Genomic DNA, 17,134 nt, shown 5'->3' with positions numbered 1-17,134 from the left:
GAGAGAATTACAGGAAGCTGAGAAATAAGAACTGTATTTCAAGAAATTCCTTTGCAGCTCCTGTATCCAGCAAGTCTGTGTGAGTCACCGTGGACAAAGATTACCAAAAGCATATGTTTAGCTAAGGCTCTAAGCAGCAGCATACTAGTAGAGGAAGCATTAATGTCATTTACATAAGAAAATACTGGGATCATAGGAGATTGTATGGATGCAGTAGAGTGCCACCCCTCTGGAAAAGAAGAAGATACCAAAAACACAGTTTCAAAAACATCTGCTTCAAAATTCTGGAAACAAAGCAACTGAAACCCTTCAATGTATATAGAAGAATGTCAAAAACATTAACAGAAATTAGTAATAGCTTCTAAGAGGAACAGCAGAGATGAGGAGTGAGTTAATACCACAAAATACTTAAGATTTTCCCAAAAAAAGTCATTTAAATTAATAGTTGTGGGCCAAAAAATAATCAGGCATCACAAACAAGTAAACACAGTGCAAATAGATTCTTCCATTCTTAATGATTGTAAAAGTTTTATATTAAGAATTCCTTGTCATGGACCCAGATGGGATACACTGGAGACATCTTTGGCAGCAGCTATATAATGCCAAGCGATGGTAAAAAGCAAATTTGTTTTTGCTACAGATGGTTACATTTTAAAATGTAACCTTTTCCAAAAAGGACAGTCCCCTGGAGGCGTGACATCTTACCCGCTAAATTCACACGGGTTAAACACAGCTCATCTACAGAAAATTAATCTCCTGCCGTTTCTCATCAGAAGTCTGACAGGCTTCAGTCAAACTTGTGTAGGGAGGACATAAGATCTCCAGAAGATAGAACAAAACAAAGAAAAGGAAAAAAAAAAAAAAACCAAAAAAGAAGAGGGAATCAACCTTTTAAATTTTTTTGCACCAAATAAGATTTGAAGTTTTACATCCATTCTACTTAGATCTGTAGTTTTCAACTCAAAGGTCACATTATTATGGATTTTTCTTCACAAAGCATAACAGAAATAGTTTTTCAATAATTTTGAAGGTCTTTTGGGGGAAATCTGTTCTGGGCATTACTCATTAAAGACATGACATTTTATTTATCTAGTTTCTTTAAAAATACTTGAGAATAAAACTATTATGATGTGTTGCCAGACCCTTCTCTGTTATTTTTCTCTCTTCTCTCTCTCTCACAGAGTTTCTGACAGGGAAATGAATGTTATTTTTACTACTTGATTTTAAAAAGAGTATCATGAAATGTAAACAAAATCCATCAAATCTGATCTGTTCCTCTAAATCCAAAATCTAAAAATCAAAAAGAAAATTCATGTGGTTTCTTAAACTTCATGGGAAAGAATTCCTCTTCACAAATAAGCAATCCTCTGCCAAACTTGCTGCATAAACATTATAGCAGCTGTAATGACATACCAGAATAAGGAGAGGAATATGCTTAGAAATCCTGTAAGACACCCTAAATAACATCTGAAAGGAATTTCATAAATCATATTCTTTTTCAAGTTCAATTTTCTGATTCTGTTACATTAATAACACTAAAAATATTTATGGAAAACACATTTAATAGCAGCCATGACCTTTTTTTTCTTATTTCCAAGTAAACAATCCCTTCTTAATCAAGAAAACGTTTATCTGGTGCCTCTAATTCCACCATTTGGCACACACAGAGGTATGAGAGCTGTGCACTTACAGAGCTGGGGCTGGAGTGCCGCCTGACTTTAGGTGATTCCTTCCCTGCAGATGAAGTTTTGAAGTTAATGCAAGCGTTGTTCTCTGAATGAACCCTCTTCACTTGATTAGCTGGCTTCTCAAATGGATCAAAACTACTCTGTGTCCTCTGAACCCGAACTTTTTTATCCTCAGGAATTGTATCCAGAGGTTTGATCACTGAATCCATTCCCTGGCAGTTCCGTGTAGACATCTTTGTGACACATATCTGAAAAGAAAGAACATCATTTGTTGACTCTAACAGGCTTAAAGTCACTATCGTTCCATGCACCAGCCAGCATCAAAAAAGGCACTGAACTTTATAAGCATTCACTTTCTCTTTCTATGTTGAAATTGAAAACAACACATGCATTTTACATAGGGGACACCCACATCACAATAACTATAAAATCCTATCTTTGTGCAATGTACTGAAAGATCCTGGAAAAGGAAGGCAAAAGAGGGACATACATAAATTCATACATTTGTGTTTTCTTGTACAATGTGTTCTTGGCAACAATGCCACTTCACTTCTCTCTCCAATCTAGCCACAGATATCCACAAGCAGTATTGATTTCCATTTGTTCAAAATTGGATGGGACTGAACTAAAATAAATGATGGTAGTTTGTATGTGCACTGGCTGGTGCTGGCTTTCCAAAGATTCAATACTGGCATATTATGGTATTTTTAAATAATGCTTATACAGTGTTATTATTATTATCACCATATGTCTCAGAAAATCAAATCAGTAAATCAATTCCCAGGCACTGAAACGTGAGACTGCAGCTTAATGGCACACTAAAGCACAGAAGTTCAATTCTTTGTTACTGTGAAGGACGACTCTGCCAAGTTCTAAAGACTGCCACTTGCTGCTTGAGCTATCAAAATATGCAATGGTTAGCTCAAAAGAACTAAATGAGTAGAACAGTACCTTTAGATACTCCAGTCATGTACGTTTCTGGTTTTCATTTCAATACACAGGACATTTTTTTAAATTACACTGTTGATAAGGGGTTGTGTTTGAGGCCTTAGTTTCTGTTTTCACCTCTAAGAGACTTAACGTTTTTACTTGGAAAGAAAAGAAATAGTTTCAGCTTTCAGGCTACAGGGTAAAGTTATGACATGTGATGCAAGGAGACTCAAGAGACTCCCTAAATTGTAAGGCACATCAAAGTAATCTATAATGTACTTTTTTCCAATTTTGCATGTGTTTAAGGATAGACAGTGTTAATTTGCTGTCAGTTGAACTGTTCGTATAAAAACAATTTTATATTCCACTCAAGCACCCATAATCTATTCTAATTTTTGAAAACTTGTTATCCTAAAACAGTTAATATTTTTAAAAAAGAAAAAAAAAGAAATTGCAATTAAATCAGGAGTCTTCCTTCCTAAAGCAAAGTATCTCCAAAAACTTCTCCAATAAATTATTCTTTGCCATTTTCCCAGAGGCATTTTTTGCCTTGAAGTCAAACTTACTCCAATTTCTTATAGAAATACTGTGTGATTACACCTTGTAACCTTTGGCTTTTTTTTTTTTTTTTTTTTTTAATTTTTATGATCCATTGTAACAGTAGATGAAAGATTTCTTTTCTACATTAAAAATTTAAAGTATGTTTCCTGCACCGTGCCATCTGGCCAAATGATCATATACCAGGTCAACTCTAATGAAGAACATCACTACTGTCACAAACCAGGCATCACAAGGGCTTACATTTCTTCTCACTAATGGGATTTCTCCAAGACTAGGACTTCACCAAGTTATAACTTCCTTGAGAAAAGGAAAAATCCTTCTTTTTTCCAAATGGTAATCCTTTTTTTTTTTGCTTAAATTAAGACAATTATGTAATTTTGATCTGTTACTCCAGAAAGAAAAGATAAACAGCTGCAGCACAAAGAGTTTTTAATTAGTCTTCTTGTAAAACTAATTGGTTTCTTTTCCTTAAAACAACTCATATGCACAGATATGTATCCACATGCTTCCCACTGTCATCTCCATGTTCTTGCAATGCTTGCTACCAACAAAGAAGTTTTAAAATAATGTAAATTGAAATCACTGTTAATATAGCAGCACTTATCAGTAATCAGTACTTCTCAGCACTTGAAACTCTATGATCTAGAAAACAGGGGCAAGAGATATGGAAAAATGTTCCAATGCAGTACTTGTCTTCCTTTCAGGTTATCAAGGCACCTGTAGCAGATTAAAATATTTGGAATACACAGCTATAAACATACTGTAGATAATAATGCCATGAGTGCTGCTTCTGTTTTCTTTTTCCACTGGAAAATCTCTGTGTATAGGTCTGTGTCGCTATTGTCTTGACTGGAAGCAGTAACAGTTTGGAATTAGGTTTTGAAGGGAGGCACTTTAGCCTTCAGGCCCACCTGACTGAATCTGGAGTAGGATAAAAATCCCCACTATCATCTTACAATAGCCACCTTCCAACTTGCAAATGACTAAAACCAAGACGAGCACCAAGCAGCTCCCCACTCAGAAGTCAAACACCTTGGTGGATGCACAGGCTGGACACCACTGTCACCTATGGAAAAGCCTGAGGACTGCAGACAAATGCAAAAGGAGACGCTGCACACCCTGCCCATCTGCCTGTTCCGCAACTGCAGCACATCTCCTGCCAGAGCTGACAAGGGGTTTAATTCATCACTTCTCTCTCACCGATATCAATATTTCCTTGGCAGAAACAAAGCGTTCTCTCCAAATGGCTGCTGTGCACTGTTGAAGCCAGCAAAGCTAAGCATACGCTGCTGTTGCAGGGTACACTTTTCCAAACTGTCTACCCTGCCTATAAGACACTGAAGAGAAACAATATTTAAGCATTTGTTCTACATTCTGCCATTGATAGGCCAAGTACATTGACAGGCCAACTTCAGTCCGAGACTGTTCTGTAAAATCTGAAAGGACCAGGTCTAAAAGGTCAGCACTGAGCACTGGCTGTAACCAACTTAAGGTCACAAACTCACTGATGATTTCAGAGCACTGGCTGTAACCAACTTAAGGACACAAACTCATCGGTGGTTTCAGCTTTCCCTCCATCAGCAAGGCTAAGTGACCACAGCAGAGCAGATTTTGCCCCTGGTCAGCAGGAGCACTGCCTGGCTGCTCCTGTGATCCAGTTAAAACTTATTCTGTAGTGGCTTATCATGCAAAAAGCAACAATTTTCTAAGCAGAACTGAAACATAACTTATTTTAGGAGTCTTCCTCTGCATAAAAATGATCATAGATTTTACAAGCTTGACCACATCACCTCTGTGAATATTATGGATTTGAATATTTTTTACTCTAATTTAGCCTTTTAAATATAGTTTTCCTTTGTACAGCATAACTGCTGCTTATAAATTTCAATTTCTCAAAGGATATGTAAAAATACTTAGCATCAGAAGGTGTAAGACTTGCAAATCAGTGTCTACCACCTGGTAGTTCCTTGCTGGTAGTCAGGAGAAACCTGACCTTCTCATTTCCATATTTCTTTTTGCATATAACAATTAAGGACCATTTTCCAGTTAAAGCACAGTATTTGTCATAAAGAAAGTTTCATTTTCAGAATCTTTTGGATGCTCCTGGGTGATCCTCTGGGATAGTGAGACTTTCTCCATATGTACATTCTGCCACCTCTAAGACCAGACTTTTCACCCCATTTCATTTGTTCTATCTACATAAGTCATAGGTTCTTCAGATGGGCACTATTCTTTTACTAACCCTTCTTTTACACACAGAAGAACCCTAGTCAGCTCAATGAAGACGACAATCCAGAAAGAAACTATCTCTTTTTCCAATGCAGCCTCAAAACTGGATGATTTTTTTTAATATCTAATTTAGCTACAGTTATCAGAATAAAATACAAAGTGAAACAAGCCATTACATATAGAAAGTCAATATCTATGATTCGTTATCCCTCCCTAGCTGTGTCATGCTGTAGTTAAAACAGTGTAGCCCAGTGTAACACTCATTGAGATGCTGTAAATACCACCACAGTCAAAAACAGGTGCTACATGAAGATGTGATATTCAATGGCACCTTAAGTAAAAGTACTGACCTCAAATGTATGTAGAGACAACACAAGTGACACCTTGATTTGTCATAAGTGAGATGACAATTATGATTTATAAAATTCAATCAAGAAGAAGAAACTTTCAGCGTGAATATTCCGTGCATTTAAAGAAACCTCTGTCTAGCCAACTGCTTAAGTCATTAAGCAGTTTTAATTGTCATTTCTTTCAAACAAGTAATCACATAAGTAAACATTAAGGTAAGTAAATATCGAAGTGATTCTTTCTCCTTCAGGAGTTACTGCCATGATTTCGTTCTTCTCCCACCACAAACTACATTCAAGGCAAAATTTTCTGAGGGATAAACTATTTCCAAAACTTTGGCTTTTAAAAGTAGAGCAATGGAACCACACTTATCTCTTTCAGATGGGGTATTTTTGCCAGCAGATCCCATAATTGTGAGGAACAGAGGTATGGGATCCTCATTTATGCTTCAATTCTTCTTTAAAGGAAAAAGGATTTTAAAATAAGCCAATCAAATTAATACACAAAACAGCTATAAATTATTACACATGTAACAGGGAATGCACAAAAATACCTGCATCATGTATGGATTGTTCCGTAATCAATAAATAAGAAAATATTACTGTCCTTCCAAACCTCACATCAGATATAAAAGGCTCAAGGAATTCACTGGGCTATTCACCACTTCCAACTTTGGGCATGGTAGGTGGCCCCAGACATGAAAGATAAGGGAGGAAATAGCTGCTTTATCACTGAGGTTCTCACCTCACAGGAATCTCAGTACCTCAGAGAACCAGGATGAAAAATGGATGTTGGCAAAAATAGCAGGAGAGGGGCCGAGACAAGGAGCAGATGATAAAAAAAACCCAAAAATTCTAGATGGGAAAAAAGTAAGATAAAACAATGGGAATGATATTCATGGTATTCACACCAGAAATTTTCACATGTAGAACATTCATCCCCAAAGTCTCTGCTTTGGTTCTAAAATGAAAATCCTGAAAAAGCTACACTAGACTCCAATACCAGTCTCCCTTTAAGGAGATTTGCTTTTCTGCACCGAAACCAGAGTGATCCTACAGAAAATAAATTTTTGTGTTTGAAGTTACTCTTTGGAATAACACTTCCAAAGCAGCACTCAGAAACTGCCCAGGCACTTGGTATCTTGTAGGAAAAGATGTAATCTGGAAAATAACAATAAGTATTCCTACTCAGTAAGGCAACAGTATTAATAGCTAAGATTCCCTGATCCCAAATCTGATTTTCAGATCTTGGAAAAAAGATCCCTGTCAGCCCAGGTGTGGTCCAAGAGAAGCACCTCTCCATGAGCATCCTGCCCATTGCATTTTTCACATATGGATCCTTAATGTCAATACATAATTGTACTTCCCCAGGTTGTCCCACATTCTGCTGCCAAGCTATACACATTCTCCATACTCTGATTACTGAAATAAACCTACTTCTAAAATTTGCTCACAATTATTTATTCAGTCTCAACTGAAAAACATAAGACAAAATGAGACGTCATGATGAGACATTTGGCCACTTAAAACCTATGGTGCAAACAGCCACTTTGCAGCTACCTGAAGAGCTCTTGTCTACTTTTAAAAGAAACCACAAAAGGAAAATTTATCTAAAAAATCAGAATATTCATGTCAGCTTCAGTAATTACTTGAGCTATCACAGATTCTAGCAATATAAAGCAAAATAAAACGCAGCACTACAAAAGTTAGTGCAGTTTGATATTAAAATTTATTTTAGTGTTTCTCTGTGGTTTTTTTTTTATTTGTTTAAGGTAAAAAGAACCACAATATTCAAGAAACAGCTCCTCATGTTAGAACCCCAAAAAAGCACAACATAGTTTATACTTTGCAACTTTCTTAGTTGCAGATCAGAATCTGAAGACAATGTATGACAGGCAACAACACAGCTTGGATGTGCTCCCTTCTCCTCCTGCCCAGTCTCCCAGTCAATTTGAGAAGATCCCAAGGCTACTCTAGGATAAAGACCTTAGTCATCATTATGTCAGTATGGACCATGGGGCTACAGCCTCCACCCTAACATCATGGTACTTACCATATCTCAAAACATGATGTCAGCATTTAGCCAATTTTTTTTCCCATAAAGAATACTGCTGAAGTTAAGAGACTGAAATCACAAGAAGAGTAATTTTGCTCCATGTGTAAAGCTCCATAATAAGCCCCATTAAATAAATAAAAATCAGTATAATCATTCATTGAACCATTTCTAAATAAAGATGCCTCTTTGAATCACCTTAAATCTCATTTCAAGCAGTACTCCTTAATCTGCATTTGGGATTAATGTGAAAATAATAAATGGTGTATCAGATGTAGTTATTGTGATACAGTTTCAATGCAAGATTTTTTCACTTCATCACTGTCACCAAGATTAAGAGGCCCCAAAGAAACAGGATTCTTAAAACTAAAGGTTGCTAGACTAATTAATTTACTGTTTAAAGTCATATAGCATTGAAAGAGTGAGACTGATCAGTTAAACCATGTAAGTAATTTATAGGCTCACAGTCCATGAATTTTAAAACAGTCATGAATGACCAGGAATTAATCACTTGTTCGGGTACTTAGTAAAATATATATATTTCACTGTCCAATATCAGCTACATTTATTCATATGAGTAGAGATATCCTCAGTAACAAAGAACAACCAATTCTGGTAGAACAGGTCAGACATGCTACCATACATAAGAAAAAAGTTTAAAATGCTTGTATAGTGTAAAGACACCCTGTTCTGGAGCTCATCACATCTTTCAGGAAGATGCATTATACCTGGGTTTTAATTCTTACTTTTAACGCTATGGTCATCCAGTGGATACAAACTTATGCAAAATATAAAAAAAATATTGCCAACCAGCTACTATTTTCTATTGGTTATTGCCACTGTGTAAATCTGGGGGCGAAAGTGGCTGGCTGGGTAAATACCAGAGTGGATATCCAAAGCTGCTACTGAAAAATCTGAAGGAAATATCTGAATTCCACCCATTTGCACCATTCCAGAAGATATAGTATGAAAGGACCAAATACAGGGAAATCCAAGATCTAGCATGCAGTAAGAAAAACAAAAATTAAAATTACTGAGTAGTGTGAGGTAAGGAAGTCACTTAACCTCTACACAATTCCATTTTTCTGTTCATAACAGCAATCCTGTCCCTATCACAAGCAGAAACTGGGAGTGCTATTTAAGTTTGTAAAGCACTTGGGCTTTTTTAAGTGAAAAGTTATGAAGATATAGATTATAATTTGTACAGCCAAAACCCGCTGGAAGAAGTGCAAGAATCTCATTATTACAGACAATAAGACTTAGCAGTTGCATTTAGCTGAGAGATGTATAAAGAAAAAAAACATATGGTTAAGTGACTACTGGTTCCACAGCTGAATTGCTTAGAAAGTCTGCAATTAATTTTCACTGAAAAAATCCTATCCGGATGCAAGTTTTTGCTACCTTTTATAAGCATGTTATTTTCTATCATGCTTTGGTACCATGGCAATTGAGAACACAAGTCATCTGCAGATTTTGGCATCCCTGGAATTTGACATTTGCTACTTATAAAACACAGTTTGGGAATGTTCTGGAGTGTTATAAGCAGCTTTGTTCAAAATAAAAATGCAGCTATCTGCAGATTCATTCTCTTTGCAGAACAAAGCAATAGGAAGGCTCTTTCTCATTTTAAACAAAAGACTTGCCTGCTTCTTCTCAGTCCATCTGGTAGCACTCTCCATCCTCCCCAAGAGAGGGTCAGCAAATGACTGCTGCACCCACAAGCAGAAACATGCACAGGTTGAGAAGAGAGCTCAGTTGGTGAGAACTCTACAACACGGGAAAAGATCCATGAAGAGAGAGAGATGAGATAAGGGAGCAGATAAAATTGTGAAAGGGGAAGTAGAGCATGTAATGCTGCACGACATCACCAGCTCATACCAGAGCTACCAGTGCAATCAGGCTCAAACTTGAAAGAGTCCTTGAACATTCTCACCCCTCCCTGTAATCACCTACATCAGCCCTTTGGTTTGAACATTTGATGGGCACAGCTAAAAGAAGCTGAAAGAGAACTTGAGTAAGAGAGGGGAAAAAAAAATAGGGAGGTGGTAGAAAGGAAGGAAGATGCAAGGAAAAAATGGTTGTAAAATAAGACACTTCTTTTCCTCTCCTGATAACCTCTCTCTGTGTCCCAGAATAATTCTTGGGTAATATTTATTTAATTGGCTACAGAGATTGCTAGCAATGCTAGCCATGAGCTAGCAAATGCAACTGAAAACAGAGCTCAGAGACTGGAAATGGTGTCTGGGGATATGGTATGCTCCTTGCTGTACCTACCACAAACTTACTCCTACACCTCCCACAGCCCATCTCAAAGGCACTCACCCAAAATGGCCGTTTTATTTCCAAAGTCAAAGCTGATGTTAAACCAACTGTCATTGTCATATGGAAGAAGGCGAATATAAAAAGGTCACTGAAGTGCCAGATGGGAGAATTTTTGAACTAGAAGCTCTGACATTAATTCTCTGTGTTTGTCTGAAGGACTGAACTCAATGAGCTGATTAAATGTCTGTGCTGAATTGCCAAGTGAGAAAAAAGTCACTCTCACAGAAAGACCAACTGATCAGACCTGGGGTAGGAATCCCAGCTGCATAAAAATCTGAAAACATTTTTACCTGCATCAAGAAAAATAACATTTTAAACTAGAAGTTAAACTGGTTACGCAATTCTTTCCTTTCACCACCAACACACCAAGAGCTGCAATATAGAACATATTTATTCTGCTAACTTGACATCTAAATGTCAGCATAATTTCTGAATCAAGCACAATCCTGAAATTAGGAATTATTGAAAATTATTTTAGGTGCCCTCAACATGGTAAGGAGAAACTGAGCATTTCTAATTTTTTTTTTTTTTTTTCTGTTCATAGCACAGTCTAGCTTCAGAAAAGTGAGTTTTTAATCCATTAAAGTTGATGTTCCTCTCCTTGCAGAGAAAAAAGGTCCAGTTTTCAAGAGAGTCTGGATTAGACCTAAATAGATTTTAGGTCTATAAAAGCCTACATATGTCCTCAAAGCAAAACTCTGTCCTGTGACAAGAGACGCCAGGAGGAGTCACCTAAGGACAGGGTCTCAGATAAAGGTCACACCGAAGTCCTGACAGCCTCTAACGCTCATGAAAAGAGACAGAAACTCAACAGAGCTCATTTAAAGGGGCATTTTGCTCTATTTCTGTACTGATGCCCCAAAATACAGTAACTGTGTTAGGAATAAAGCCTGGCAAATAAATTCTTCCTTTTACTTGCACAGTGTTCACATTTGTCACACTGGTATGTAATGCAATGTGTCATGCAAGCCTTTCCCAAAATTGCAACCAGGCTGCTGCTTCCATTAACCTGGGTTCAGATTTGTTGCATCCAAAAGTAGGAGGGTCACTCCTCCAAAAAAACAAACAGGAGGGCACAGTTGAGGATCAGTAGAGATGTCAGTGTGGGAGAGGCAGCTTCCAGTGCCAGGCACGAGCCAAAGATGCCTTGGTAACCAGAAAGGCGGTGGAGAAAGTGTCTGAACAAAAACACTCTCCCAAGAAATTGTGACAGGTGGTTTTTATACTCTTTTGCTTAGTTACCCACTTGTATCTGTTGTCTATCCTCCTCTGTAACCATATGAACAGGATTTAAAAATAAAGATAAAAAAATATTTTCAATCCATTTTCCATATCAGCCTCCTGCTCCAACAGATGGCTACATGTGCCAGTGCTATTTTATACAGTTTTCTTTCCATAAGTGCATTATTAGTGCTTTTGTGCAAATAATATATTATATCTTTCTGAGTTTACAGGTTTATAATTTTATTCTATCCTCCAAAACTCCCCCTGATCATGAAGTTACCAAAGGCATATCCATAAATGCAGTAAGTCTTCCCACTGCCAAGTTCAAGTGTGAGAAATCTTGAGAGACTTGACAACAAAATGCCTATTCTTGCTAGATTCTGAGGCTGTCAGTAAGGTTTTTAAGAAAATAAATTGTAAACAACTCCATGCCTTGAAAATAGGTTCTACCCAGTTCCTTTAGGCTGCTTTGCCTATCCCTAGCAAGCCTCTTGATTCTTTCACAGTTATCATCAAGTACATCAGACTGAAACTAAAAAAAAAAAAAACATTAAAAAATTGTCCTCTTACAAGCAGGGACTGCAACAAAAACACTGCTGTTGGTGAGATCTGCTCATGCAACTGACAGCATAAGACTTAAGCCCAACTACTCAGACCTTTCACATATATGCTCTTCACATAAATGCTGAAGAGTGCTTTTTAAATTAAAAGATGAAGGGGATAGGTCATGTAATTATCTTTATGAAATATATACATTTGCAGGTGGAAAGGTTTTGCAGCTATCTTTTGTCTGGTGTAATGACAACCTTCATTGCAATGAAGCAGCATGCATGTCGCATGGTCATTAACCAATCAATGCCACTCTCACATTAGCTTCAGCAGATGTTTTAAAAGTGCTTTGCAAGAAATAATTCAAAACTGGAATGGTAAATTAGTTTGGCTCTTTTTCCTTCAGACCATTTCCTCCATTAAAAAAAAAAAACAACAAAAATTACTTACTTCATTCCTTTCCCTGTTTTCTTCATTTTGCTTCCTTTCTTTTCCTTTTTAACTCTCTTTAGCAAAAGCCAGATGTTAACTAGGTAAAGGGAGTTGCTTGCTTCATTCTGCTAATGCATTTCAAAGCTTCATTTTAGCACCAAGAAAGAAATCTCTCCTGTTCTTGATTCACCCCTGAGGTCAACAACCCTACAGGTTGAGAAATGCAGCCTCCAAGGCAGATGAATGTCACAAGGAAAGACAAGCTCTCTGAGCATTTCTAGATCTGCTCCTCTACATATTATCTTCCAAACCACTGCATTTGACAAAGTATCCTCTATCAAATCAGCACAGTATAAAGGCAGAGGCAGAAAAAGAGCTTCAACTTTGTCATTATTCTCTCGTGCAAGGAATCTTCCAAGATCTGAATAACCTACATTCCAACTCAGTCTCTCTGAAATCTTAGTAACAGCCATTCATGACCTTTCTGCCATTGCTTTCTTCCATGGAAGTTTGAGAGTTCAGACAAGGATGAGAAACCCAGTTTCACAAATAATTAAATGAAAAGTCCTCATCTGTGTTTGGATTTCATATACACCTGACTTTTCTTTTTCTTTTTAAACTTGTTCTTTCTGGTTTTTTCCCCTCAGACAAATGACCTGGTTACAGAATTCTATAAAACTTGAATGAAAAGTCTCAAAGGAATTTTCTAGCAGCTACCGCAGGTTTGCCAGACTTGCAGCAGCACAATAACTTTCAAAGCAAAAAGGTGTAACGGAGCAAAATGAAACTTGCTCTCAGTGCATAATGTGCTACACTGGAAAACGTGCCATATCCTACAATTCAGAATTTAGTCAGGAGCATAATTGAAAAGGATAACCTATTAAGTTACTCAAAATATGAAGAACACTCCAGTATATATTTTCTTGCCAAGATGCATAAAACTTAAAATGGAGAGGTTGCAAGCTTATACTGAGAAGAGCTCATCATAAGAAGGATGGCTACAATTTTATAATGAGAATTCTATGAACAGCATAGAGATAATGCTTATTTAAAAAACAAAACAACATAAAAAACAAAACCATGTATTTCAACAGAGAAATGAAAATCACTGCTGCTTCTTCGATGTGTTCAAGCCAAAACATGCCATAGTAGACTTATGACTGTGCTCAATTGAATTTTAAAGAATAAGCTGTAACAGTACAAAGCAGCCAAGCCTTCTGCAGTTGGTGGCAATTTGCACCTCCAAAGCTGTGAGTTCATCATGAATCACTTTCAACAAGCAACAAATTTTGAGAATCAAATTGGTCAAAAATCACATCTATCATTAGAACATCAGTGTAAGAAGTCCTCCAACCTTACAGTACATTAAGCTTCTCATGACAAAATTGTCACAAAACTGAGAGTGATTGTAGATATTTTGCATAACTTACCCTGCACAGCTGCCTACCAGCAGTACAATCACATTTTATAATTATATAATTTTATGTATCTGGACTACTTTGCCAAACACAGAAAATTCCTTGCAAACTTGAAAGTTAGGGGGCTGGTTCCACCGTTTTCCTAGGCAGCAGCAAAACCAACCAGTCCATCATTAAACTGTAGAACTTTTCAAGAAGATTCTTCTGCATTACATTAAAATAAAATTTCTATAGCCAATATTTAACAACAGAACCAATTTGTTCATTAAAACCCTCACTATTTACAGGGAAGTCTGGGCAAACCTCTTTCACACATACTCTCTAATGGTTTAAATATATTTTCTGTGTACTTACACAAAGATTTAATAAAATGGAGAAGGACATATTCAAACGCTCTAAGCCTGTAGAATGAAAAGCATCAGAAATGAATTAAGTGAAGCCAAGCTTTCACAATATATAAATAGATATTATGCCTTTTCCTAGTGGTTTTACTTCCCCACTGCTCACTTGGCAACATTTGGTATTTCCCTCTTCAGGTAAGTTGTATACAATTTAATATTAAATTACAAACATCCAACACAGCAAAACTGAAATATAACTGACATAAATTCTATTCAATTTCTTGTTTAAAAAAACAGGATCAAAAGCTTGCTGATATGATATTAGTTACTAGCTTAGGTTATTTTACATTTATATAACATCTAGCTTAAGTTTATCATCTTATTTTTCAATCAGAAGCTGCAACAGAACTAGTAAGCAGGATGAGATAGCAAGTTCAGCTGTAGAATTATTGTACAAAAATTTCAACAATAAATCCAAGAAAAATATGCAAAATAAAAGAAACATCTCCACTCATACTTTTCACATCATTTCTGATTAGCCCACCAAAGAAAAGACAACTAACACATACAACTGCATGTTTCTGTGACCTCTGCAGGCCAGTCCAGAACTGATACAGTAACTTCAGAGAAGCCCATCCCCCCAGGAATGTGATAAACAAAAGAGCAAGATCACCAGCAATGCAGAGAAAGCCCAGAAGTTACTTCTACAAAGGCAAAATGATGTGTTTATGGGGTTGATAACAAAAAATCACTCCCCTGAATTCAACATTCAGTACTAGGTTAAATTACTCTTTCACTACTTGCTTTCTCCTAAACTGCTAAATCCAGAAATATGTGTAGGTTTATATTAGGAGTGGAATTAAATATATCAGTAAAAAATATGCCACATATCAAAGAGATGCATATAATCAACGATTCTGAAAATACACAATACACTTTTGTCAAAAGCAAAAAGCAGTCAGAGAAAGGTATTCACTGAACCATACCAAAACACAGAAGTCACCATGTAGGTGGAAGGAGCACTTAAGGACTGATGGAGTTGCTGTTGGAAGAACTTGTCCTGACATTAACATTATAATAACAACTATATTAAGAAAAATAAAATCCTTAAGGGTTAGATTCTTAACATGATCAGTACATTCCTTCCCAACCAGGTAGCAGTAAAAACTTAAAGATTCTGAAAGCCAGTATGGACCTAAGGGAACTCAAGTTCAAAATATAGTAATTAACCTTTTCTTCCCAAGCTAAGAACACCAGCTAGTCTTTTCTTTAGTTCAGAAACAGGTTTTGGAGAACTGATATTGCACAGGCTCTCTGTTGCTTCAGGTAATATTGGCCAGGATACTCCTATTCATTTCAACAGGGATTGTAAACCGCAATTATCATTGTAGCAATACCTGAAACACTTAGGAACATTTTAAGGCTAGTATTATCAAACCCAATTTACAAACCGTGCCCAGTAGTCCCTGAGAGCTGAGTATTTCTGCCTTTCTGGGACTTCAAAGGGAAATAACCCCAACAGAACTGCCTGGATCTGCTCAGCAGTTCCTGTGACCTTTAAGGGGCACATCTGCACTCACATCTATCCCGTGGTTGCTGAACATGACAGCCCAAATTCTTACCTGCCCCAGGCTGAGTACTCACACACACTCTCACCCCAGCAAACTCCTGCTGACCCCAAAGACCCACCCAGGGCAGCTACTGAAATCTGCAGCGGCAAACACCCAGCGGAAGCTGGCACTGTTCAAAGATTTCCCTTAAAAAACAAAATAATCCCTCACCCCTTCCCTCCACAGCTGGAACCCAGCAGAACAGCCCTGTGGGACCAGCCAAGCACCCTAGCTCTTCAGCCTAATCACAGCCCCTCCATGGCTCTACCCATGCTGCCATCTCTGGGGGCTCTGGGAGAAAAAAGAACTGCCTGTCTGAGACAGACAGAGCACCTGCTCAGAGATCAACCCTCCAAACAGCCCACCAGTGCTAACAGTGCCAGGGGAAAATGTCAAAACCTGTTGGAGCAGATTTGGTTTTAGAGATTTCAGGCATTGGTTTTGTTTAAGATTTACACAGCAAAATACCAAAAATAAAGGAAAAAGGAAGATAGGTGACCATTTTTGCTATAGGATATCAAATGGCTGACCAACCTTACACTTAGATGAGATCTTGATGATATTTTGCCTGCTCAGCTACAACTCTTTGAATTTCTCTTTTCCTGGAGTCAGGATCACTAAGTAGACCTATGGCAAACACTCACTCCTCAGGTAATCCCTTATTTCCTGCTGTGACAGACCCCAGCCTCACTACAAAACCGATTCACACAAGGATCTTTACACTCACAGAGCACTTGGCAATAACTGCCTATTAAACAATGTATTTCTTCCCTTTCCCATCTGTGTTCTTAAGTTTTGACCACATTTTGCACATTTTAAGTTCAGTTTTCCAGCTAGTGAGTTTGGGCTCTGTGTTTAACTACATATTTCCACAGGGAATATTATTTATCAATAAAATCTGTCCAAAACATTATTATTTTCTTAAGCTCAGAAAACCAAAATATGAGAACTCAGAGACAGTAGTAACAAGCAAGCAGAGATGATGACTTTAAGCTTGGGGAGAAGAAACACTTGGAGCTAGAAAGATGATGGAAGCAACAATATTCACATATATAAGTAGATGAAAAGATAGCACTAAGAGAAAAACACAATTTAAAATTTGCTGTAAAAAAAATCCCTCATGCCTGGACTTCCATTTGTTGTACAATATGTGGGTAAACACAAGTGGTTGGATTACCTGTATGCATTAAACAATGGTTTGTAACTTATTAATAGGCATGACAATATAAGCAAAGTAAAGCTTCCAAAAATCATTAAAAAATAATACAACTGAAATAACTCTTGCAACAGAAACATTACATGTAATTCTCAACCACAACAACAAAAAAAGGCATCTCTACTTTCTGATAAAAAACTGTGTATATTAAGGTTGTATATAGTGTGAAACTGACCACCTCATATCACTTACATCACAGTATATACAGCATTTT

General features: G+C 37.1%; 1 protein-coding gene across 1 annotated transcript in view; it reads right to left on the bottom strand.

Moving 5' to 3' along the window:
* CDK14 (cyclin dependent kinase 14) overlaps window positions 1-17,134 on the bottom strand; it is a 313,331-nt gene that overhangs the window by 227,505 nt on the left and 68,692 nt on the right. The window contains exon 3 of the mRNA XM_041466561.1: window positions 1,691-1,936. Within this exon, the coding sequence (XP_041322495.1) occupies window positions 1,691-1,936 (246 nt within the window). The remainder of the gene's footprint in view (window positions 1-1,690; window positions 1,937-17,134) is intronic.

This window comes from Pyrgilauda ruficollis, unplaced genomic scaffold (assembly GCF_017590135.1).
Source record: "Pyrgilauda ruficollis isolate IOZ18807 unplaced genomic scaffold, ASM1759013v1 scaffold2, whole genome shotgun sequence".
Taxonomy (NCBI): domain Eukaryota; kingdom Metazoa; phylum Chordata; class Aves; order Passeriformes; family Passeridae; genus Pyrgilauda; species Pyrgilauda ruficollis.
The sequence above is the reverse complement of the archived record's forward strand: the minus strand, read 5'-3'. Positions and strand labels throughout refer to the sequence as shown.